Source organism: Dermacentor variabilis, chromosome 7 (genome assembly GCF_050947875.1).
Source record: "Dermacentor variabilis isolate Ectoservices chromosome 7, ASM5094787v1, whole genome shotgun sequence".
NCBI classification, from domain to species: Eukaryota; Metazoa; Arthropoda; class Arachnida; order Ixodida; family Ixodidae; genus Dermacentor; species Dermacentor variabilis.
The window spans coordinates 109,333,914-109,361,011 of record NC_134574.1 but is presented as its reverse complement, the minus strand read 5'-3'; the positions used below and the strand labels follow the sequence as shown (position 1 = coordinate 109,361,011).

At 47.0% G+C, this 27,098-nt stretch overlaps 1 protein-coding gene across 1 annotated transcript in view; it reads left to right on the top strand.

Annotated features, from left to right (window-relative positions):
• The first annotated feature begins 3,838 nt into the window (after positions 1-3,838).
• The window catches only part of LOC142588779 (uncharacterized), a 48,365-nt gene continuing 25,105 nt past the window's right edge, over positions 3,839-27,098 (top strand). Inside the window, exon 1 of the mRNA XM_075700598.1 lies at positions 3,839-3,910. Within this exon, the coding sequence (XP_075556713.1) occupies positions 3,839-3,910 (72 nt within the window). The remainder of the gene's footprint in view (positions 3,911-27,098) is intronic.

Sequence of the window (27,098 nt, the reverse complement as noted above, 5' to 3'; positions counted from 1 at the left end):
TCTGAGCCAGTCATGCCGGATTGAACCCTTTCCTGCCCCTTACGGCGCTGTACCTTCAAGAAAAAAAAAGACATAACTGATTTTGCAGTGGAGCAGTAAGGGCCGTAGTAGAGGCCAGGCCTGCTCTCCTGGTTGTTGCATACTCCAGGATAGCGTAATTATTTTATCTATTTATTTAATTACAAATACTGCTATCCCATGAATCGGGACATTGCAGGAGTTGTACAGAAGATTACACATAAACAATATTAGGAAAGTGCATGACTACAAATGTGAGCGCAAAGATTTACAGAGAAAACAGTACAGTATCATGAAGAAAATACATGATTGGGCAATTTTCGCACAAACTGATCAACAGACATTTCACGTAATGTGCCAGCTAAATAGTTCCACAATTCGACTGTGAAAGGAAAAAATGAACTACAACTAAAACTACAATTACAACTCGTCCTTCTGCCGAGTTGTAGCGGCGCCTGCCTATCGAAGCTCGACCGACGTTACTTATTGGGTAGCGTGCCGTTGTCGGTGGGCTGCAGGCATCCGGTAGACCATGGCGACCAAGCAAGGGCGAGGAGATTTCTAGTGCGAAACTTGCACGGTTTATTCAAAGGTAGATGAAAGAAATTGAGAAGAGCCTGAAGTGATCAAAAGTACATTTCGGAGCCCCTTAAATAGGCTCTCTACAATCGTGGGCGGGATCTTGCCTCCGTCGACGTCACGTGACCGGCACAGAAAGATGGGCCCTCCTCCTCTGGTTATACCGAGCCTGCTGCAAAGAAGAGGTCGTCTCGCCTCCTGGAATTGTGGACGCCTGTCCGTCTCTTCTGCTCTTTGCGGTTCGTAGAAGTTCTCCTCTTGTTTGTTCGAAGAAAGGGTCTCTAAACTCGCGCCCGCGCGCGCGCGCACACACACACACACCCACAGACACACACACGCACACACGCACACACACGCACACACACGCACACACACGCATACACGCACACACACACACACAACACACACACAACACACACACAAAAGAGGCATGTACACTGCTGGGCTGCGGGGCTGCGGTACACTGCGCAAAGCATTTCCTTCCAGGAATTCCCGCTGCTTCAGTCGAACCGTGAATGCGTTGGCGATTTCACTAACAACAGTTGGTCCGCCGATCGCGTTTAGTCATAGCGGCGCCGGGAGTTTGTTGACGCCGCACAACGTCGTCCCTACGAAACGAGTCACCGCGGCAGGGGGTGAAGGCTTCCATGGTCTTTTCGGGGAAGCTCGCCACGCTCGCACCTGCAGCTGGCTAAGAAAATTTTGCATGTCGGCACCTCTGCAGGCCCTTCCTAACAAGGCGGATTCGCTACTTCTTCCTGAAGCTGGTATGCATCAACTGGCAAGATACAATTATTTGTCCCGTTATATTCGTTTGTGCCTACATTCCGTTACTCACAAAATGCGCATCAAGTCCATTTAGTAATGGCTAGTGGGGAGGGATATGCATTCTATGCGTGACACACGCAAATTTGTGTGCAAACGTAATTTCTCAGTGGTGAGTTCTTTTTCATTATGACATTAAATGAAGAAATATACGAGTGCCATCTATGACTGCAACGTTACGTAAAAGCCGGCATCTTTGTCATAGTGTTGATACACAGAAGGGTTCAGAAGAAATGTTTGTTTGAGTGTTTTATTGCTTTTTTTCGTGAATCGAGTAAACCAAGCCAGATGTATACGTTATATCCAACAGTGGTACGTGAGGACTAATAAAGGTATTACTGTAAACGATTCATTGATAAAAAATTTGGCAGAGCCCATATGACGATGACTGTTGACGGTTAATGATATTAGCATTAAATCAATATGAAAACACAACGTTTTCTCACCGTCGAAACGTCTTGTGAATGAGGCACGTACTGCAGCAGACTCCTTCCTCGGGCTTCCATTTGAACACACTGCGCCATGTGGCCACGCCCCCGCGATGCGTCCGATAAGGATGGAACGCCAGTGCATGCGCTGAGAAAAGCACCGTTGCGGCCGCCGCGGCCCCAACCCACGGGCTGCCCTGCTTCCAGCTTTGACCGCCCCGCTACCGCTTGGGTGCCCCGGAGGTCCTGCGCCGCCTGCTTTAATATCACCTCAGGTGGTCTCCTGAGGCCTCGTTTTGCCGGTTATATGTGCCGTCCTGGAGCAGTGCTTGTAAAAAACGCAACCTCCCGTCGCGACAAACAGCGCGACCCGCATCTTATACAACACCAGTCAGGACCTTGCCGCTTCAGAGACAGTGATCACAAAATGTAGCATCCGTGCCCAATGCCTCAGGGCGCGGGCAGTCAGCGGCGCAGCGTAAACGAACTCGACCCCCCTCCGTCATGCCGGCACGCCTTGGGACGAACGCTCGCTACACGCGCAAAGAAACTTCACCACCGTAGTACCTAGGCAGAGTCACATATTCAAGAAGCAAGGGCCCCCACATTTTCTCTTTCGCCCCCTCTCTTACTCGCGCCTGCACAGAAACGTCGAGCGCCGTCAAAAGCGCCACGCCCCGCTGTACCTACTAGCAATTGTAACAATGCCTCCCGGTCGCGCCCGAGTAATCCCGCCGTTACGACGAGACCTTGGTTTGAGGGATAGCCAGCCGTTTGTGCGCAGGCGTGAGTAAGACCGAGCGCGAGAGAGAAAATCTGGGGGCTTTTGCTCCTTGAATATATGACTCTGCCTAGGCACTACGGAGGAGGTTTCTTGGTGCGCGTTGTATTCGTTTGTCCCCAGACATGCCGGCATTTCGGAGTCCGGTCGAATTTGCTTACACTCAGCCGCTGGCTGCCCGCGTGGTGAGGCCGTGGGCACCAACGCGCCTTGGTAATCGCTATGTCTGAAGTGGCAATGTTCTTTTGTAAGTCACGGGTCACTTTTTTCGTCGCGACGATAGATTGTATTTTTACAGGCACTGCTCCAGGAGGGCACATGTATCCGGCAAACAGAGGCCTCAGGAGAGCGCCTCATTAAATAAAGCAGGCGGCGCACGATCTCCTGGGCACCCAAAGAGTAGCGGGGGGATCAAAGCTGGAAGCCGGGCTTCCTGTGGGTTGGGGCCGTGGTGCCCGAAGCATGCCAGGAGGTGTTCGCATAAGAAAATTGGCTGTCCGCGACAGCGGACAGCCGATCTTATACACCCCTGGCACGCGCAGGCCTCGGCGAGCTCCAGCACACGCACCAGTTCCGGTTTATGTTTGGTGTCCCCGTTGCCGCTTTGGCGTCCTGGAGGTGCCGCCAATAATGCGAAATAATGACATATTGTTACAATTAGTAAAAACACGATTGAATAAGTATAACTTCGTCCAGCCGCCAACTTGTGGCGCTAAGTTCAACACTACCGCGCCCGGCGACTTTTTGCAATATATGCGGCCCGGGCTCTACTACGGTAGCTACTGCTCCCACAGAAACATCTGTGATGTTACTTACAAGGTACATCGCCGTGAGGCGCGAGAAAGGTATGATCCGCCACGACTGACTTAGAACGTGCACCACTGGAGCGAGACAGATAGACAGACAGATAAGGAACTTTACTAATGCTCCTGAGGAACCGCGTTAGGGCACCTTCATTTTTAGGGAGCCCCGTAGCCGTCGCGGGCCACACCCACGTCGGGGTCGGAAGATCGTAGTCCTCTGCCCTGTCGCAGGCCCTCTGGACAGCCCGTAGTTACTCTGAGAGGTCGCCGCTCTTAGGGCTGCCTTCCAGTCGGTTCTAGTGGTAAGCGATGAGTTGCGTAACGCAGGGCATTGCCAGAGCATATGAGATAAGGAGCAGTGCGCCACCCCACAGTCTCGACCGTGGGGTTCTACATTAGGCACGATGTGGCAGAATGGGCCCCTGGAGGGGAATGACCCCGTTTGGAGCATGCGAAGGGCCGACGATTGTGGTCTAGTAAGTTTAGGATGTGGTAGCGGAAAGGCCCGCCGAGCTAGTTGATAATGTGCCAAGTTTTATAATAGATTGATAATGTACCAAGAACCCAAAGAAATTTTGGAAAACCCACAGAAATTTTGGAAACTTCTATCTACGAACCGCAGTGCTTCTCACAATATAACTTTTTCATATCCTGATGGATCACCTGTCTCTACTGATCATCGATCCGACGTCATGAATTCTTATTTCTCTTCCGTTTTCACTCACGAACCCGCTTTAAATAGCAGTACCCTTCCTGACTGCAACTTTTCCCGCATGACTTCAATTGACGTCACATCTGAGGGCATTTGGGCCCTGATCGATAATATCATGGTCTCCAGTGCTCGCGGCGCGGATAACATTCCCGCTAAAATCGTCAAAAGCACTAAGGTGCTTACTAATGAAATTCTACAAATCATCTTTACGCAGTCCACAAATACCAGTACCATTACTAATGACTGGAAGTTTAGTAAGGTTGTCCCGGTTCTCAAAAGCGGCTACAGAACTGATCCATCGAATTATCGCCCGATATCACTCACCTGTATTTCCTGCAAACTTCTTTAACATATAATATATTCTCATGTTGCCTCTCATCTTGAAGCTAACTCGTTTCTTTTCTGTAACCAGCATGGCTTCCAACCAGGTCACTCATGTGGAGCATAACTCATTGAATTCACTACTGACCTCCATTTAAACCTTGATTCTCTCTTCCAAACAGACGTAATTTACCTAGGCTTTTCGAAAGCCTTTAACCGTGTACCTCACGAACGACTATTGATCAAAGTGAACAGCTTGTGTCTCCACCCTCTAATGACGTCCTGGATCCGTTGCTTCCTAATTGGCTGGTCGCAGTTTACAGTGATTGGACACCGTCACTATACAGTAACCGAAATATTATCTGGAGTAGCGCAAGGTTGAGTCCTTGGACCTCTTTTGTTTTTAATGTTCATTAATAACTTCCGTTCTGGTATTTCGTCATCCATCCGGCTCTTTGCCGATAACTGCGTGCTGTGCCGCCGTATAAACTCATACAATGATCAGTTGCTTTTACAGCGTGACCTCACTAGAATTGAAAAATGGTGCAGAGAGTGGCTCATGCAGCTAAATGCCAAAAATGTAAGTTCATGCGCGGATCGCGGAAACACCCTCTCATGTCATGCTCTTACTCTTTGTATTCCCTTCCTATTGAGCTAGTTCAATCATGCAGGTACCTTGGTATTATCTTCACTAGCAAGCTTACATGGTCAGAACATATCCAAAATCTGGTTACTGCCCCTAATCGATCCCAAGGATTCATAAGATGGTCACTATCGACATCACCCCCTGTAATCCGTCAACTAGCATATGAAACATTTATCCGTACTAAACTGGAATTCGCGTCGGCAACATGGAATCCCCATCAAGGGTACCTTGTTGAGCTACTGGAAGCCGTTCAAAACCGCGCATCCCGGTTTATTACATCCCAGTACGACTATCTGCTAAGTGTTAGACCCAGCAAATCATCCCTCCACTTTAAATCATTAGCACTTCGCCGAAAAATCGCACGCTTGTGCCTCTTTCAAAAGCTCTATTACAACTTCCCGCATTTACGCGACACACTTCTTTTGTCTCCTTCAATGTCTTCACGGCTCTACTAAATCCTTCAACAGCTCTTCCTTGCCGGTAGCTATTGCAGATTGGAATTGTTTACCGGACTGGGTAGTAATCCAACGTAATCCTACAAAGTTTCAAAACATACTAACGAACTTTCTGAGTATTGATGCTTAACGCATTTGACTTTTTACTACATCACACATTTTTTAAGTGCATTGCTTATTACATTTTGTGTTTGACAGTCATTTGATTACACCTTCTTTACCCTTCTGAATGTTATTATTTCTTACTTCAGTCATGACTGTTTCTACGTTTCGTTCTCTTATGTATGCTCCCCCCTATGGAATAGCCCAACAGGGGCCTTTAAGGGTCAATAAATGATTCTTATTATTTATATTATGATGATGATGATCTCATGGAAAGTGAGAAGCGAATCCCTGTACAGTCCTAAGTCACCACCCCCGAGTCCACCGGAACCGCCGCGGTGCGTAAGACGTCGCGCACAGTCATGGGCCAACTCATTGTCATTAACAACCTCAGAGTGCACATTGATTCCCATGTGGGCCGGGAACCATTTGATATGAAAACTAGCAGCCCCTCGCTTCCGAGGATGGCCGCCGCCTCCATTGACATCGAGCCAAGGCGAACGCTCGGGCTGCAGACCTGGAGTGTGTAAAGATATTGGGACGTAGAGGGTCCTTCAGTGCTATAGCTATAGCAACCTGCTCGGCTACGGTTGCAGGAACCTCCCTCACGGATGCTGAGCTAGTGTGCCATTCAAGTCAAACAAAACTACGGCATAGTTGCAGTTGAAGTTGAAGTTTATTCATATGCAAAACATAGGTACATACATGCAATATACAGACGAGAGTCCCTAAGTAATAATACTGAAAACGGTACCATCGGTTAGTAACTACAACAGAATGGTAAAATTCTTGGTAGCATAACAGTGGATAGCATAATAATATATTAGTTGCAAGAAAAGCAAATGATAACGTTCAGAGCACCCGCAATGTGCGGCGTCAATGTAACATGCCAGATTCGGAGGGGCCGCAGTCACTTTTAACAGGGAACGAGCCGAGCTACCCGGCGCCCAACATTGTATTGAGGGTGGACGTTACGTGGCACCTTGGCACCGTTACGTGGCACTTACGTGGCATCTACCTTGAACGTATCTCGGACCATAGGTGATAGGGTCACGTTGCGCTCCGTGATTTCCTGGTGAGCGCACCCAACGGATTCGAGGATGCGTCTCCGCGCTCGCGATGATGAGAGTCGTATTATTTGGGCCACTCGTTGGGCCTCGATCACCTCTGACAGGGTGTTGTGCATGCCTACTTGCACGAGACGTGCGGTGCTAGTAGTGAGTGGCGTCGATTTTGGCCTCATCCCGTTTAGACCAAAGCCACGACGAGGCTACGCAGTTAATGCGGCTCATCAGAAGCGCGTGGTAGAGTCTGAGGAGATTGCTCACGCTTAAACCATCCCCTCTCACCTGCGGTTCGAGACCCTGAGGATAAGCCGAAGAACATTCTACGTCTTGGAGGTAACGCGAGCTGTGAGTTGCCTCCGCAAGATTCTAGCAAGAGTCCGATGACCCTGATGGTATCCACTCTGTGGATTTGTTGTCCGTCCCTCGTGTTGAGGGCTATGGGAACTTGATCTTAGGGTGTGGAGCACCTAACTCCCCGTCGGGTGGGCATATACAATAGAAGTTCGGACTGTCCGACACAGAGGTCGCCAAATCGGGCGTCAGTGCCCGCTGCTTCACCTATTTTACAGCGCTGGCCGCCAGCATCCGAGAGTAAACAAACTCGACCCCATTACGCAATGTCGGCTCGCCTATAGGGACAAACTCCTACAACACGCGCGAAGAAACCTCCTGGGTAGTGCCTAGACAGAGTCATATATTGAAGGGGCGAAAGCCCCCAGATTTTCTCTGGCGCCCGCTCTTACTTGCGCCTGCGCACAAACGGCTGGCGATCCCTCAAATGAGCGTCTCGTTCCGTTACGTGGCGTTACCAGCACCACACTCGCGCCACCTCCCGTAACATGCTGCAACAACGCCGATCGCCACCGGTGCTCCGTTAGGGGGAGAAGCCGGATTACAGGAGACGCGAAAGCAATGCGGAGAAAACATCAGAGGACTTGTGAAGGTCGCGCATCCCCACACATACATCTAATAAACATTACGTGACGCGCGCTAACCAGGGCTGGGTACTCCGAAGACTTTCAACAATTGCCTTAGGCTTTCATGGGCGAGTGCGCATGTGTATGGGCTTGTTTGCACGTCAACTTACCTTATTTTCTCTACTCTTATGTTCCTTGCGGTAGAAAACATGTATCAATATATGGCATGCTACGCGGTGTGGTCTGGCAACTCCGGTCGCACCCACACAGCATAAAATGGCGTGCAACGCAAACAATTTGGTTCTTCCCGGGCCAGTCGCAGTGCCAGCGTCATGTAACTCGAAGTACGTGGCTGCTCTACGTATTCAACCCACAAGTATGAAATTCCGCTGTTTTAACTGTGTCATAGAAATTGCTTATGACCTTACTTTATAGCACTCCATAGGTCTTGCCCTGTTCTACGCCAACTTTTCGTCAGATTTTTACACAAGAGCAGCGCCATCGGAATAGGCTGAACGGAAGCCCAACGCTTACAAAAATGAGAGTGACATGGATGTACCAAAATAAAAATTTCGTTTTGCGCTCATTTAGGGTATAGTAGGAATGACCCGCGCGTTTCTCGCAAAATGAGGCATCGAAGGCAATATAGCAACTGTTCACGGCAGTCAGCGTGTTCCATTATTAAGCAATTGGCCCAAATCCCTCACAGCGAACGTCCACCGTGTACATTTCTATGCGCGCCGCCGCCATCCACATTAATGGGACGACGGTGCTGCCATCTATAAGCCAGATCTCGCGGCCATTAGCGAAGGTGACCCACCGCCCGAGACAACTCCCGCAAGAACACTTTACAAGAGCAATGAGAAAGGTAAAAAAAATTAACGACGATTACGTTACTTCCTAATGCGAAATTTGAGCGCAGCAAATAAGCTGTTTCACCTTTTCGATAGATTGAGGCAAAGAAATCGAGCAACACATGTATGCGCTATCACAGAATTTTTTTTTTATTTTTCACACGTATTCCTTTAACAAAGACTCCACTAACAGTTCTTGACAGTCATGAAGGAAGCTTTGTGGTCGGGGAAATAGACTGATATATGTTCGACTTGGTACACCAATGCTTGATTCTCAAAGACGAGATCTATACAAGTGCCTCGCGAGGTTATCACAGCCGTGGGACGCGTTACGAGCGAGAGGAACGGGATGTTCTTCCGCATAAGTGTTAGGAAATTGCTGTTTGTCTTTATGTCAAGCCGCCACCGATCTGGCTCTCTGATTGCCACCGCACAGGGCGAACGGCAGCGGCAATTTCGGCTCGGGCGGTGCACATATACAGATCCGCCGCCACCGATCTGGCTCTCTAATTGCCACCGCGCAGGGGTTGCATTGGAGGAGGAGCCAAGAAAGGAATTAAGTTCGAGCCGGCGCTTTGACAACCGGAGACTCGCAGGAAGAGGGGGGAGGGGGGCGGCGTGTACACCCAGCGGCAAACGATGGGGGCAGAAGCGCGCGCAGGAAGCGGACAACACGATAAAGGGAGGAGGGAAGAGATAGCAGCGACTGACTGATGCCGCTGACGCCGATAGTGAGTCAACCCCAGCTGCGGAGTTGGTTTCAGGGACAACGCCGCCGATGCCGACACAAACAATATGATACCCTCGCTTCCGCAGCGCTAAGAACCAGGTCCAGCCGTGGGAAGGTGGTCACGTATTCGTCGACGTGCCGGGGCCTACGTGAAATAACCGGCGCGTCGGCAACTGAAGAGCACCCTATCCGCCACACAAGAACAGGGGGGGGGACCCTTTCCTCCTCTTTCTGCATGGCGGCGACGGTGTTCTATGCAGTCACGTTATCTTGACTCTCTAGCGGCGTCAGCGGCATCCAGCGGTATCAGTCGGTCGCTGCTAGCGCTGGGGGGATGAAAGGGGGCGGAGCTGGTTACGAGGCCGACGACGACGCGAAACCCAGGAACGGACGCCAAAGAGCTGCGCTCTAAAACAGTTTGACCACAGTCTGTTTATCGCGTGCAGTACCGCAAAGAGGAACAGACGCTGAATAAAAATATAGGATATTTTTTTTTCTTTTTGTACCTGGTCACGTAGGGCTAACGAAAAAGCCGCCCATAGACACGTTACAGGACGGCTTGCAAAACGGTGCGAAACCTGCACGTCGTTGCGCAATTACCACACAGCAGCAGGGTATGTGGCTAACCCTTCGGCATCCGTGCTCGCCGGTAGTAAAAGTCTCTGAATCCCTTCACGCGCGCGAAGGGTGCTTGGAGACATAGGCCCGTTGAGTCAGTCATGTCAGCGTTGACCAACAACCATGTCAGCTTAGTCCGTACGTCAGGTTTCTGCATGATGATCGTGGCCTGGGAAAGCCGAAACGAAAAGACAGGTTCTTCCTTAAAAAAGCGGGTACACCTACTCCATAGAGGCTGAATTGAATATAGTATAAGCTTTACATGCTTACGAAGAACGCATTCGCAAACAGTGACTGACACTAGACGGCTAAACGGTAATATATTTCAAAGTCTAAAAATTAAATGTGCTTCATTTCTTTGAATGCGTCGCAATAGCCATCGTGAGAACTTCACTTCATAGCAGCCTGACGTTAAAAAGGCTGGCGGAGACGCCCTTTCAGTGCGGTTGCACGTCCGTTTTCCGAAATATTGGCTGGGAGACGCAAGTGCGCGTCTTCCGCGTGGCTCCACCATTGACAAACGTAAGCGCAAGTGTTGTATTGAGCAGACCCCCTTGGTGATATGGCCGGTTCACCCGTATCTCCAAGTGGGTTCGACTCTTACCAAAGGTAGGGGTTGACATCGGAAGGCCACTTGACTTTCGCGATGTCAACTGGCATCCAACGAGGAGATATGGCCGATCTCCAAGTGGGTTTGACTCCCACCAAAGGCTATGGGTTCGAGTGCCTTAAGTAACATTATCTTAATCAACTGTGCCTTAATTAACATTTAAGGTAGTGACATCTTGACCTTCGAGATGTCAACTACAATCCAACTTAGATATGGCCGAACGACCATATCTCCAAGTGAGACTCACTGCTAGTTTTGCATTACATGAATTTCTGTGCAATGACGCCGGACATCGTATATTTCATCGGATGAACTGTTCTGTTTTATTATTTATTTATTTATTTATTTATTTATTTATTTATACATACTGCAGCGCAATTTGCGCTATAGCAGGAATGGGTTAAGGAAAGGTACAGAAAATACAAACACACACTTTTAAGGAGCACTGATGAAAGGAAAATACACAAATAAACACAAGTGAACACTTTTACAAAAGAGCACTGATGAAAGAAAATGAAAGCAAAATACACAAGAAGTTATACAAGAAGCTATACAAATGCTGCCAGACATGGATGAGCACGATTATGCATCTGGGATGGCACTTGCAAAAATTTGGGATGAGCATGAGCGAATGGACCCAGGTAATGAATTCCAGTCTTCGATTGAGAGGGAAAAAAGCTGAATTTGAACATGTTAGTAGGTGCGTAGTAGGGTATCAAGTTTAGGTCATGATGTCTTGTGGTTGATGATCCCGGCGCGAAGTTAATGTAATTTTCATTTGAGAGTCTAACTAAAGAATTGACAATGCAATGCAAGAATTTTAATGATTCGACACGGCGACGAGAAGAGAGCGTGTTTAGGTTGAAGGAAGAAAGTGTTGAAGAGGGCGAAAAGTCGCGATCGTAACGATGACATAAATCGCACAGCTTTTTTTCTGTATAGCTTCTAGTTTATTAATCTCTAACTGCTTATGCGGGTTCCAAACTACAGATGCATAACCAAGAACAGGGCGGATTAGAGATTTATACATTAGTAACTTTGTGTCTTTAGGAGATCGGGTTAGCATTAGCCTCAAGTAACCTAATTTTTTAGTGCTTTACGGCATATGTAATCCATGTGTTTGGACCATGACATGTTATGCGTAAAAATGACAGCAAGATACTTATACTCAGAAACCTTATCTACAGCACGGCCATTGAACGAGTAACTGAAAAGAGGGGGGGGGGGAAGATTTAATCACTTCATATAGAACGCAGTCATCAGCATAGAGACGGATGTTAGAAGAGCAGTGAAGTGGCAAATCGTTTATGTATAATAAAAAAAGAAGCGGCCCAAGGACGAAGCCTTGGGGCACACCTGATGTCACATAAACAGTAGCGGAGTCAGGCGAACTGCTCAGTTCGACTGAATGTCAGTCGAAAGAGACGAACTGGGAGCGAAATGAGAGAAAGCTTAAAATCCAGTTAACTAAATGAGGATTATTCAGTACAGCATTTGTTTAGCAATAAGTTTAGAATGTAGAACGGTGTCAAATGCCTTCGAGAAATCTATAAAAATGGCATCAACCTGGTTGCCTACATCAAGGTTAAAAGAAATGTCATGCGTGAACTCAACTAGCTGCGTTAACGTGCTAAAACCGCGCCTAAACCCATGTTGTGTGTTAGACAGTAAATTATTTGATTCCAGAAAGAGCTTGATGTGCTTATGAATGATGTGTTCCAACATTTTGCATGACTGTGACGTCAGCGAAATTGGTCTGTAGTGCGACAAACACTGCTTATCTCAAGATTTATAAAGAGGGAGCACTTTGGCTGACTTCCATGAAGAAGGTACAGTAGAGGATGATAAGGACTTTCTGAATATGACTGAAATATATTTTGATGACCACCATGAATAACGAACAAGGAACGCGTTGTGTATCCCGTCCGGACCGGTGCATTTCTTAACATCCAGGTTTAATATAAGGTTGAGGGTGCCTTCGCAGTTTATCTCAACGTCACTCATTGCTTCAGAAGAAACTATATTGGTAAGTGTCGGGATAAAGTTGTTATCGAAAACAAACACGGATTGGAAATACTTGTTGAAAGCATCGGATATCATCGCCGGGTAGTTGATGACGTCATTATCTATTCTGAAAGAAGTGGATGAGGCATCGCGAGGTAAAATAGAAGACCAAAATTTTCGTGGGTTAGTTTTTAAGAAATTGTGCAGGCGAACGCGAAAAAAGAAATCCTTGGCATTTTGCAACTTAAGATTGAGTTCATTCTTTGCCTTAACAAATCTATCCAATGCCATGGGATCAATGCCTCTTCTGGAACGCCTTAACCTTCGAACGTGGCGGGACAAATGCAAGATATCACGAGTCATCCATGAAATGTTAGAATTTCTTTTCTTAGTCTTGATGGGCACAAAACGTTCGATACATAATTTGACAAGACGCTCAATGTGATTAGCAACGCAGTTGATGTCCTGGTTGTCTGCAAGTGCACTAAACGTATCGAAATGATGAGATAAGACATCAGTAATGGACTTGTCGTCCGCACGAGTGTAATAAGGGAAACTAGTAAACGTATAGGGGGATTTAGAAATTGGACAGGAGAGTGACGCTAAAACGCCTTTATGGTCTGAAATACCATCAATTACCTCGCAAGAAAAGTCACATTCGGCTAGGTTAGCGCTTGAAAAAAACTAAGTCAAGGACGGAGTTTAATCTGGTCGCACTAGGAAAACCTGGGTGAGACCAAAGGACAAGGAAATGTTTATTAGTTCTTTACAAATAGCTCTGTCGCGACCGACTACAGACAATGATGGCCAGCGGATGCCAGGGGCGTTGAAGTCACCCATACAGATAAAACTCGACGAAGCAATGTTAATCTCGCTCATGAAATTTGCAACAGCATGAAGAACATCAAGAGTAGAGCCGGGGGGACGATATAGAACACTAATCACAATACACCGATTATGAAGGTAAATTTTACACCACACGGATTCTGTTTCTGGAAGAGAAGGCAAGACTGAGAATCGTAGATCCGACCGGATAAGCAGTGCCACGCCAGCACCAGTACCGCAAATCCTGTCTAAGCGCACGGCAACAAAACCGGGCGGAGTGAACTCAGATTCGTAAATACCATTGTGCAGTCAAGTCTCCGTGACGCCGATAACATGGGGGGAATGAATAGATATAAGGGACAATAAATCAGGAAATTTTTAACAATACTACGAGCGTTTATATTTAAGACAACAAGGTTCTCAAAACGGCCAGGATGATTTCAGGAAGTGGATGGAACGGAAGTCAAACGGCCAGACTCAGAAGAAACACGTTGAGCGGGTGCCATTACTAATGAGTTCGAACTGTCATCCCAGTTATAACGAACCTTGTTAATGAAAGCATGATCATATCTCAACTTCACAACAGAACCGCTGTCCCGAAAAGAGGCTGATGCGTCCCAGATTTTTTTCCGAATTAACCGAACCCTAGAAGAGAAATGTTCTTTAATGACGAAATTTGAGCCCTTGAGTTTTGAGACGTTCCTGAGAACCTCGGTCCTATCGCTGAAGTTAGAAAGTTTTAGAATGACGGGACGAATGTAACCAGTGCGTGCTCTACCGAGCCTGTGGCAGGGCTCGATATGAGGGCACCTAGTCTTCAGGTGCTCAGTAAACACAGATGAAACTGCAGTCATCAGGGTGGTAGCGTTTTCATTCATTGCTTCAGAAATACCGTGTATTATCAGCTTGTTTCTACGAGAATGATTTTCAAGACTGTCATTTTTTAAGACCAAGTGCGTTACCTTAGTAGTCAAGGCACTTATTTCAGTACGTAAATCACATGCTTTCGTCTGAATATCGCTAATTGGAAATTAAAGCAGGGAGCACGAATAGACGTCTTATCGAAAGACAACAAAAAACATGAAGTGAGCACTAAAAGAAATTATTAAAGAACAATTTAGCAAGTAAACTAATTATAATTAATGTCTGAGAACACTATGATTAGCTCTGCTAAGGCTAGATTTAAAATCGCGGGAATTAAACGTTCTTTTTTGTATATAAAGAGTTCACGCCCAAGCAAGTCACCTTGTCAATGAGGTGGTTGAGCTTGTCAAACGCCAACATCCTTTCCTGCATGAAAAGCTGGGACTGCTCCGGGGTGTCAAGACCGATGACTGTCTTCTCGACGTGGAGCTCCGTCTCTGGCGCTTGGCACGCCTGGAGCATTCAAGCAATGATCGTACAGATACTGTCAGCAGTGCTATTTCTTTTTCTTCTTTTATTTTTCGCGCAGTCACTGCCGCCCTAGCTCTGCTAGCTCTCGCGCAAGTTGAGCACCGAGCACAACGTAGTTTCTTAACTTCGAACGTCGCTGTCGTTAATAGAAAAGTGTGCCTGTCGTATCGCCAGAATCTGCCTACGACAACGAGCGCTCAGTGTGCTAGTTGGTGTTGCAGGTTAGGTGTTAGAGTTCGGCACCGGGCTTGTAATTTCTTTATCTTCAGAGTGGCAGTTATTCTCTAAGGCAGCAGCAGCAGCAGCCACGACCAGTTGCGAGGGTTCGGAAACAAAGCTTCGCAATTGAAAGCGATGAAGCCGCAAGGTACGTGTATGAACCACGCAATTTATTGAAAGAGCGGTGCTGGGACCACAACGTTTGGTGGATGTCCGCTAGGCGTTGTAGCACCTTCTAACTTTTCTGATTGGATTCATATAGACCCCCCCCCCCCACACACACATACACACCTCGACGTCAGGCACTCTCTGCACGTTTGTTCTTCCGCTCGTCAAAGTTCGCTTCGGTCAGCAATTTCTTCGGATGCGGCATGGCAAAAGTGAAGGTTAGAGGCGACCAATCGAGTGGCCATACCAATCCACACCGTAGCCCCGATTTGGTGAAATTTCCTCGGCGCCAGTGGGATGCACCGCTCCTCCACGTAGCGAAGGCGGGTTCACGGCGCCCGGCACTATTTATTTATTTATTTATTTGTTTGTTTTATACATTCAAGAATTCAAGATATAGCACTTTTGAAATGATAAGACGCTATACTATTCTACGGGTACAAACCAAGCATGTCTGTGCAGGTAAAGCATCTAAGCATCAAGCATTTGCTAACAGGTTTATTAGCAACGGGCGCGAACTGTTAGCAGTCACAAGCGTTCGGCGAAGGACAGCAACCACGAGCTCATGCCGGTAGCGATGGTGCGGTGGCGCAGGCAGGCTGGTCTTCTTCGTTACAATGGCCCTCCGCAAAAAAAAAGGAGCCATCCTGACGGCTTATGGCGAAAAGACTACTATTGGGTCGTAGTACGGCTTAATGCGAGAGATGTGGACAAGTTCGCGGGCGCGATGGCGTAGGTACGCCGATGGCGCGAGGAGCTCTACGATGTAATTGACGGGGTACGTTTGCTCCAGGACGCGGTAGGGTCCTAGGTATTTTGCAACAAGGGATCGTGATGCTGGTGCTCTTCGTGTTGGGCCTCCGGCTGGTGGTAATATTGCTGCTGCTGATGGTCGTGATAACCTGAACAAGCAAAGAAGCAGCCGCGGAGTAAAAGCGTTAGTAACCTGTAGCGCTGGTTTGAAAGCTTCAAGAGCAAAGCTGCAGCTTTGCTCTGCTGAGCAAGATGTCGGGGGTTCGGTCGTAGATCCGACCGGACAAATTGTGACACGCCCTTGAAAGCAAAAATAGACGCTTTCGCACGGTGTTTCGGTCGGTCGGTATAGACTGCTGTCTGGCGCATGACGTCCTTTGAAAAAGCAGCGTTTTGCTCTGCAACGTGAAACCTAATCAATTTTCGTCGCTTTTTTTCCCTCCGATCAATAAATACAGCGCTAGCCATTTGTTAACGTCCCAGACACTTCGCTGTTCTCGCTCTTTCATCTATTAATCCCTCACTTTCGATGAGTCCCTCACCGCGATACTCCCTACACGCTGGCGCAGCACTCCCCATGCCGCTAAATTGACTGCATTTTAGGTCTGCAGGAAAATGAATGTTTATTCGAGCTGCATTTCATCATAATTGTTGTGTTTCGGCGGAGACCTATTCATATACACGGAATCGCAGCATTGAGTGGAAGATGTAATTTTTCGTGCTACACGTGTCTGAAGAAGTCAGGTAAACGTTTCGCAGTCATATTTCCAATTTAGGGCACGGGTTGCCACTGAGAGACTGAAGCTGATGGGTACTCAAAGCATAACGACATAGTAGGTACACCCCTGCTGTTACCACGTTTCCAGATGTTAATCATCGAAAGCTTCCACGAAATACATCAGTGTTCAACACAGTCGAGTCTTTCACGGCGAAAGCAAGGATTTCTGAGAATGTGCTTAGTGCATTGTCGGCGTACTTCGGCGCATGTCCGCTGAGGGGTATCTGAGAAGTGGTTACAGACTCGAGTTATGCCTACTAAGTAAAATTACCTCGAACATTGGCTAGCCACCATGTGCGATTGCGACACGTTCTCTTGAGGATTTGATTGTGGAGTAAATAGTACGTAGAGTTAAATTGGGCTAGCCTGCGGTCCACGTTGATGAACGCGAATTGCGACGGATGCGTAACTTCAACCGCGCACTTTCTTCGGGCTCTTCGGACCGCCGTGATGGCGGGCCCTTCAGCTTCAGGCTCTTTTTCACAGCTTTTCTTTTTCTTAGAAATGACGGAAGCAGAAGCTGTGATTAAAGATTATAATTGCTAACTTGACAAATGAAGAGTCCACTTTAACGGTGGTGGGGGGCAAGCTGTGAAACAAAAAGGTTTCACAGCTTGTCTTGCTTTAAATTCTATGTCGCGGACGTCGACATATTGATTACACAGGGCCAGAAAGAGCCATTGGGTAATTGAGTCTCTTGAGATATAGACTATTGTCGTGAAGCCAAGAGACGTCCCAAAGGCTTTACACCGTTCTTGAGAGTACTACGTTCCGAGAGTCGGTACTCCGTGATACCGTGGGGTCCGCATAGCTAACGTGACTGAACGAGAACCGGCGCACCCAACGCAACATGGCTGATGGCCTCTCGCACGAAGGTCAAGCTGCATCGTGCAGCATGAAACTGAGGGAGGAAATTTCCAAGGCTGAATGACTAAGGTGCTGAGGCGTCTGACCAGCTGCCACGTGGGAAGAAGAAATGTTCCGCACTCACCTTTTGCGTGAGGCATGTCTGCTTCGAGGAGGAGTCAGGCAGAGGAGAAGCTCGAACCTGGTAGGGACTGGCGGTTGAGGGGCCCAGAGACGCGAGCTTTGAGGCCATTGTAGTGAATCTCGTGGCACGAGGGGCATGCAGGAAGAGGAGCTTCATCTTCCTTGCTTCGCTGTAGAAGAGCCCACCGAAATCGGTCGATAACTGAGAAATATTTGGGTATCGCGTTGTTTTTTTTCAGGAAACGACAACTCAAAGCGCTCAAGGAAAACTTATTCTTTCGCGCCTTGTGGAAGTTGAGGAAAAGGTGTTCCCCGTTACTGCCGAGGATGAACGCATGAGTCTTCTGAAGCTGAAGAAACAAAGGTAAAGCAAATGTCGCTCCCTGTCTGTGGTATAACTAAATCAATAGTTATTGCTCATATTGATTTCCTTGTCAACCTACCTATAGTGGACAGTCAAGGCAAACGTTTAACCAAATGAACATCTATAACAATACATTGGGAAAAGCTTAAAATAAACATACTTTAAAAGAAGAGCGTGACCCGTGCAGAAGGGCGCACCTAATGAATTTTGTAATATACCCATTACCACGCTCCTTAGCTTTCCCTCAACAATTCTGTAACAAACTTTTTTACTTATTCTTCTTTATGCAAAGCTCACTGCGTTCATACTTATTATTCTATTGGATCTATGATCTCTTTCTCTTGTACTTGCATTTATCTTATTCTTATTTTGTATTATTTATATTCAGTTTATTTTTTGTTAGTGCCAAGGTCTGAATGCAGAAAAAGAAATTACTGCAGAACTCAACTCATGAAGTCTATCGACGGTAATACGAATAGCAATCGAGACAATAGCGACATACCAGTTTCCTGGAATCACGTTTATCTAACACGTGCAGCGGCAACTCTGAGACTTGTTTCTTCGGCGATATGTCCATATTTCGTTATCGCCCCACTTTGTTATGGCACTCGCTTGCCAAGATCGCCATTGAGCACGCAGACATGACGATGACCGTATGATGCTGACGGAGGCATGATGGCATGATCAAGGAGGAATGGTATCCATAGAATGATAAAAGCGAATGGCGACGGCATAGTGACAATTTAATGTCGATTCTTAAGTTCTGACGATGATACAATGACGTGAACCTGCCGACGACTACGTGAGGGCAATGAGATGACTACAACGGTACGACTACAACTAGATGAAGAAGCGGGTATTACGACGGCGGTATAAATCATAGCGTCTGTGTGACGAAGGCGCAATGACAACGGCGGCATAATCACGATTCAATGACTACAGCACGCTCAAGATAGAATGGCGAACAAGGAATGACGTCCCCATGGATCGTCGAAGGTGGTATGTTGACTAGGGCATGACGGCAATGAGAACGACGACATCGAAGTAAGGACGATGCTGAAACGATAGCCTGACGACGATGGCATGATAAGAATGGTATGACGATGGCGGCCTGACGAGGTTGGATGTTGAAGTTACAATGATAGTTATGTAACAATCGCAACCCCAACCCAACGATGGCATGGCAACAAATGAAGGACGACGACTTAATGACGATGTTGCAGTTACGACCATGGCACGACAACGGCACGAGGACAATGGGATTACGACGAGTGCACGATGACAATTGAATGCCGATGACTGTATCACGAAGCACGTATAACGACGATGGCGTGACGATGACGACAAAACGAGAGTGAGAGAATAATGTTAGAATGACGACGAATGAAGGCATGATTGTGACTGTCTGACGATGACGGCATCACAGGGGCAGCACATTCGCGATCCAATTATGACAGTATGATTACAATGCAATGACCAATAAAGATTGACGACGATGGAACGACGAAAGCGGTAAGACGATGATGCCATGAGGGCAATTGGATGATGTTACAGAAGTGATGACAATGAAGAACCGACGACATGACGATGGCGGCATGACGACGAATGTCACGACGATTGCATTTGACAATTGACATTGACATTGACGATTGACAATTGCATGACGAGAGTCCAATGACGAAGGTGGAATGATGTAGATACAATGAGCACGACGGCATCCCTGCCCTGAGAACATACGTACGTAGTGGGCCAAACAATTTGGATCGCTATGTTGGAGTAGAAGGTGTGACGACGGTAGCATGACATGAGTCAGATCAGGAAGCTGCAAGGACAACTACTGAACAACCACGACCTCACCGCTATGGCGAGTTGACAACGAGCGCTTGACGACTGTGTAAACAAAAAGGGGCGACGACTGTTGGATGACAAAAGCGGGACTTACGGCGGTGCAAGGACCACGACGGCATCATGACCACGAGCCCTCACCTAGTGGCCCAAGATATTAGACAAATTGGGCCACTGGGTCATGGTAAAATGCGTGACGACAGCAGCATGATGGTATTAAGATCACGAAACGTTAATAACGGCAATGGAATGACCATGACGTCATCACGACCATAGACACAGTGGGCCAAGCCGGTAGGCAATTTCGGACACGGGGTCGGCGTAAGAGGATAGAGGTAAAGATTCCGAACGGCTGAAATAGGCAAAGAATGCTATTCGCATTACAAACTCCGTGCCTGGAGGCGCAAATGCAACGAATGCACAGTGGTGGTATTGGCACATAATAAAACGCAGCGGATGCATAGCAAGATAGCCTTGGCAGAGGATAGATGCGACAGAAAAGCGACAAGTTTGGGATCGGATTTATTCAGCTTCGGAATTGCTAATGCATCGCAATAATTTCAACATTTCGTGAATGCTTGGCAAATGAGCACATCCCGAAACTCGAGGTGTGTGACAAAAGCTGAATAAGGGAGGATATGGTGTTGCAAGTGCTTCGAACAATGTGGAACACAACAATGTGCGGTTACAGCTGCTGGCGTTCGTGGACGCTCATGTTTACAGCAAATGCCGCGTCTGAAGATTTGCGAGTGCTTTTGCAGGAATTGTACAGCGGCATCAAAGAAACTTCTGGAGTTTAAAGCCATAAATCTTACGTGTAGTGGCCGGAGGGTAGCCATTTTCTGTTACGCTCACAACGTCGTGCACATAGCCAAAGCTTATCGGCAAAGTTCGCCTGTGATGGCCTCACGACCGGCCGTTTTTGGAGCAGGCAGTCATGGAGCGCCGACCTATACAGTCATCAAACCACAAGAGAGTGAAAGCACTCTTGGAATTTTTACCTTCGAGTGGCCCATTGGGGAGACTGTAATTCTCATGGACTTTCACGACCATTCATAAATTTTTTGCCGGGTAGTTTACTGTTTCTCTGTGCTGCCTTTCTGCATTTCCCCTTACCGTTCCCCCATGCAGGGTAGCAAACCAGAATCTCATCCGGTTAACCTCCCGGCCTTTCCCATCCCATTTATCTCTCTCTCTCTCCGCCTGTCTGTCACCGCATAGGGTTTCCCTTTTTTAAAAAAATGCAATTAAATCGATTGAGTGGTTCATTGATGCATTTCATCGGCGATGCACCTACGTAATGCGTCTCGAATGAAGCTTCTCGGCGAAGAATGGATACGGTTTCACGTAACCGCGCCGGTTCCGTTCGTCACTCTTGAGGCCCAGGAGATTCATTCATTCATTCATTCATTCATTCATTCATTCATTCATTCATTCATTTATCTATTTATTTATTTCCGATACCTGAAGATAATGTTTTTTGAGCGGACCTTCTCAATGAGACTATGATGAGGATGGGTTGGGGTCGAGAGCTCCAGGGTAATCGTGCCAACCGGAGGTTACTCTAATGCGCACCAAACCTAAAAACTCATTGCACGAGCGGCCCTTTCTTTCTGTTTTTTAAACCGTCATCAATGGACTGCGACTGCCGAAGCCGGCAATCGACTCTGCAATCTCTTGCTCGGCAGGTGAACGCCATACATCCACTCAACCGACAAGGCCCTCGTTGTTTAATGGCTCCCCACACTGCGACCAGCAACAACTTTTTTTTCTCAGGGTATATATATTGCAGAATCATGACGTCACCACGATTAGCAAAGAGGAAAGAACCCGGAAACGCCTGATTACAACGAAGGGGAGAGATATGCTGCGATGGACGACTCCTGTCAGGTGACCGTGCGGTTTGTTTTCTTGTTACTCTCTGCGGTAGTCGGGCTTCTCTCCTGAAGCGAAGAAAAAAAGAATGCCATTCAAAAAGAACAAAAGAAGGAAGAAAAATTAAGCAGACTGGGAAAACCCGTCTGGCAAGAAGACAGCTCATGTCGGCAGCGCGATGACCCCGACCTTCACCGGATTGGCGTAACGCGATTTTTTTTACGTTTTTGCTTTCTAACATGTTTTTCCGCGCCACCGTGCGCTGCGCCAACGGTTCAGGTAGACGAGCCGTTTGCAAAGGGTTGATTCTTTCGGTCGGTTGCTTCCGCTGCACCGCAACAAAAACAACGTCTACGCCGGTTCGTCTGGTGAAAAAAGAAAACAAGAAAAGAAACAAGAAAAACCACGTGACATCGCCCTCTTTGCATAAGTTTTCATGTTTTTCGCCATGCCGCTTTGCCCGCGCATTACGTTGCCTAAAAGTACGCTGTGTGTTTGCGTAAAACAATGCAGTGTGCGAGATGCAATGCGACAGTTGCGATCTTCTCGTCGTCGAACGGGTATGCAGGGGCTCTATAACGTAAAACTATTCCAAACTTTTCTATTCAAATTCTGTAATTAGCCCTCTGTGATTGGTCAAAAACTTTTGTGGACCACCCCCACTTCACCTGTCTGTCACGCGACATCACCAAAATCACGATAGCTCCCCATCTAATATTGCGTGTACACACTAATTATGCAAGATTTGACTGAACGAAAGAAAAATAGTTACTTCTTATTCGACGCCTTTTCGCCATTTGCCCTCGGCCATTGGTCAAAAGATTTAGGGCTGCACCTACCACACCTGTCTGTCATGCGACGTCACAAAACCTCAAGAACTCACCGCGCCAAAGTGTACGCGTTAAAGATGCATTAATATGCAAAACTAAACTGAATTTTCTTCTGAATAGCAGCAGGCGGCCCCGTTCCGAAAGGAAGGAAAGATGGCTGCCGCCGATCGCTCAGTCACTGGCTACTTGCACCTGCCAAGCAGCATGGGTTTATTTGCATGTAATAAAACTTTGTTTTGCGTTGCCGCGTAACATGTTTACGACCTCGTTCTGCCAACTCTTTCTTGCTGAGGATCCGTTTTATCTTCATTCTTGAGCTTCTGTTGCATGCCGCCGCGATTGTCGACGAGCCACCGTAAGGTAAGTCAGGGAAAACGGACCAATCACAGACGCCGGCACCACCCTCCTCATTAGGTTATCGATTTTCAGTGCAGTGGCTAGGCCTCACCGAATCCCTCTCCACTTGAGCGCGCGTCTAGCCTCTTGTGAGCCAATTAGATAAGACAAACCACTCAGTGCAGGTAATGTTATTCGTTTTTCAAGCAAACAGAATGACCTCCTATGAACGAGGAGAGCGTTTGATTGGTCTGTTGAGACAACGCTGCGGGTGACCGCCCGATGTTTGCGTCGGAGGGTACGCAAATTCGACACAAGGAGATTGGAATAAAAACATATTGGAATAGTTTTACGTTATAGGGCCCCAGGTGAAGAACAGTTAGCACAACACGAGACAGCCCGGACACTAATGCTTACGAAAGTTGGAGCATTTTGACTGTTTTCTCTTGTTCTTGGATGATGACATTACAAATCAAATTACATAAATGCATATTAGCACAATTTCTTTTCCTCTATTTCTGGCCATGAAGATACTTTCGCAAAAGAAGAATACCCTTCGCCCCCTCCCCAAATAGTGTGATTCGAGGTAAAACATAATTATTATATAATTATTTCTTTAGTAATAGGTTTTCTTATCTATCCACAACTAAGAATTCACTCCAGCTTAACGAAGAACACTACTGTGGTCTTGGAAATAACACTAAATCAGCATGTTGAGGTGCAAAACTTGGCTCTTGAAAAATGACGCGCTGTGCTTTGTGGCCTTAACGAGTCGATGTTAGGCCCACTTCGGTAGCTAAGTACTTCGAAAATTGGTGTTACGCCATAGAACGCACAAAATAAAAGACACCTTGTTGGTCTTTCAGTTTGTTTGTAATGTCGCGTCGCTGAGCTTCTGGCTCTCTTTATTACCTTTATTCATTTGTACTTAATTGGTAGAGAAGAGATGAGCTTTTTGGCCGCCGGACCGCTTTTCATGTCGTTCTCTGCTGTTGTTGTGGTTATTGTTGTTTATTTATTTATTTCAGCACTCTCAGGGCCAGAGGCATTACAGAGAGGAGGGGCATACAAAATCGGCGGCAGTTTTCTTCAAAAAAAAAAAAAACAGGGATGTGGTTCCAGCCATTTGCAGTCCGAGGAATAAATGAATTTATACAAAGGCTAGTTCGGCATTACGGTATTTCTACCTTGAAGTTGTGGCCAGTGCGTGAAGATATATAAGATGGAGAGAGGAGTAACTTATCTTTGGGAATAGGGTTGGTATATTAAATTCTTTGAAAAAGACATAAGCGAAAATATTTACGGCGCTGAGAAAGAACGGGAAGACCAATGTGAAGATTTCATTGCAGATACGCATGCTGTTCGGGGAATAATTTGAAACAATAAAATGGGCGGCGCGGTTTTGAACAGACTCTAAAGCATTAATTAGGGTATCTGATTAGGTTCCCAAATGAAGTAAACATATTCTAGTTTAGGTCTCATTAACGTCATATCTAGATGAAGCTTAACGGTGCTGCTGGAAGCTATGAAATGGGCGCCGTAAGAATCGGAGCATTTGGTTAGCCTGGTTAGATATGTAGTTCACATGCATTTTCCAGGTCATATTGCGTGTTAAGTGAATACCCAGATACTTGTACGATGAGACAGATGATAACGGAGTGTTGTTAAGAAGATAGCGAGTGGTGTATTCAGGAGCACGGCTGGAGATACACAGGTGTTTGCACTTAGTGGTGTTAAGTGTCATGAGCCATTGGCTGCACCATGAAGAAATTGCGTTCAAGTCCGTTTGCAGACATGCAGACAGTCCGTTTGCAGACATGCAAAACAGCAGACATACACTGCTGTTCTGCCGCTGTTGCCACTGCCTGTAGGGCCTCAGGCCTCTTCAAGCTGCTCAATGAGCAGCTTTCTGTCTGGGGTCCATTTTTCCTTTCCTTGAGGAAAATAAAACTGGTTCTGATTCTTCATCAGAGGGATTAGTAATTGAACGATAAAGCACACAGTAATCTGCGAAAAAATTTATATGGGAGATAACGTTATCAGGAAGATCATTAATGTAGATTAAAAACAGGAAAGGACCTATCACAGAGCCTTGAGGTACTCCAGAAGTTACGGAAACAAGAGGCGAGTAATAATCATTAACTGAGACACCTTGACTACGGTTGGAAAGAAACCATTTATTCCAGCCTAATAACTGATGCTTAATACTAAGAGCACCGAGTTTAATTAGTAATAGATCGTGAGAAACAGTGTTAGACGCCTTAGCAATGTCTAAAGAAGCGCAATGCACAATAACGTTAGCATCCACAGCGCGAAATAAATCATTAATGAAATATAGGAGCTGTGTCTCACACGAAAAATATTTTCTGAAGCCATGTTGACTATGAATTGAAAAAGTTGTTCGATTCAAGGAAGGTAATAAGATGAGAATAAATAATGTGCTGAAGAAGTTTACAGGGAACGCTGGTTAATGAAATGGCCAGATAGTTAAGTATTGAAGCTGTACTAGCTGATTTATGCAATGGAACCGCCTTCCCCACCTTCCAATCAGGAGGGATGGAACACCTCTGTAACGACTGTTCAAAGATTTCACGAAGAATCAACGATGAGCAGGTAGACGTACTTTTCAAGAACTTCGTTGTAATGCCGTCGATACCTGAACAAGATGAAATCTCCTGTCTTTCAATTAGACATGCTAAACCAAGCGAATCAATGAGTACTAGATCCATGGGCTAATTCGCTATCGCAATCGGTGCTTCGCCTATCGGGCGAAACTGCGACTTAATTTTCATTTGGCGAATGCGCAGACTCAGCGCGCTCTATCAGTGAACCCGACTAGTAGGCCGGCATACTGCCAGCTAACCATCCAGCACGCGACGCGCTCGGTTCTACTGACTTCGGCGTTAGGGAGGACGTGTTCTACTCCCGCGCCGGTGGCGCCAAAAGACGCCGAACCCCACCGGTCAGGCAGACTGCGACAGACGCTGGACTATATGAACGTCTACATTTCATCGGCGTTTGCGCTTTGCATGTACTGATGTACCGTGAAGCGCTAGGGATTCTTCAAAGCTGGCCGCTGCGTAGAGATCCGTAAGGCCAGCGCACAAACTATCGCCTCGGCGTGCGCTCAAGGGTGACAACGTAGATGCGTGCTCAGAAATGATTTGGCGCTCTACACCACCCCCACGCCCCCAAAATTTAGGGTGTGTCTATGTTTCTATGCGCCCTCGTTCCCACCGCGCGTGAAGGCGCATGCGCCGGAAAGCCCTGCTATTCGGGTGGTTGGATGGATGGATGTTATGTTATGAGCGTCCCCTTTGTAACAGGGCGGTCGGTTGCGCCACTAAGCTCTTGTTATTTTACTGGCTAATGTCCTACCTATGTTAAAAAAGGAAAAAAAAAGACAGAAACCACGACGAATTCCCATACTTGAAGTTTCTGAACACCTATTGTGAACTTTGTTTTTGTACGCCTACGTTGTTTGTCGTTTCCCTACTTCATTTCCACCAATCTTCCAATCGCCTCTTACCAATTTCTATTGCGGAAATGTTTCCTTTCCCCTGCTCTCGCTGAACCCAAGGGCTTCAAGGAAGCTTGTGATTCCTAAGTCGACTGCTGGGGCCCTATAACGTAAAGCTATTCCAATATGTTTCTATTCCAATCTCCTGACGTCAAATTTGCGTAACCACCGACGCAAGCACCGGGCGGTCACCCACAGGGTTGTCTGTACAGACCAATCAAACGCTATCCTCGTTCATAGGAGGTTACTTTTGTTTGCTTGAAAAACGAATAACATTGCCTACACTGAGTGGCTTGTCGTATCTGATTGGCTGACAAGAGGCGAGGAGAACGCTCAAGTGGAGAGCGATCCGCTGGGGCAGAGCGAGTGCACTGAAAATCGATAACCGGATAAAGAGGGTGGTGCCGGCATCTGCGATTGGTCGGCTTTCCCTTACTTAGCTTGCGGTGGCTGGTCGAAAATCGCGGTGGTATGCGGCGGAAGCTTAAGAATGACGCTAAAACTGACACTCAGCAAAGAAGAGTTGGCAGGATGAGGTGGTAAACGTGCCGAAAGTGCTCGAAAACGCTACACGGCCACGCAAGAAGTTTTATTATACGCAAATATACCCATGCTCTCCGGCAGGTGCGAGTAGCCAGCGTCTCAGCGATCGGCGGTAGCCATCTTTTATTCCTTTCGGAATGGGGCAGCCTGGGGCTATTCCGAAGAAAAGTCAGTTTTGTTCGGCATA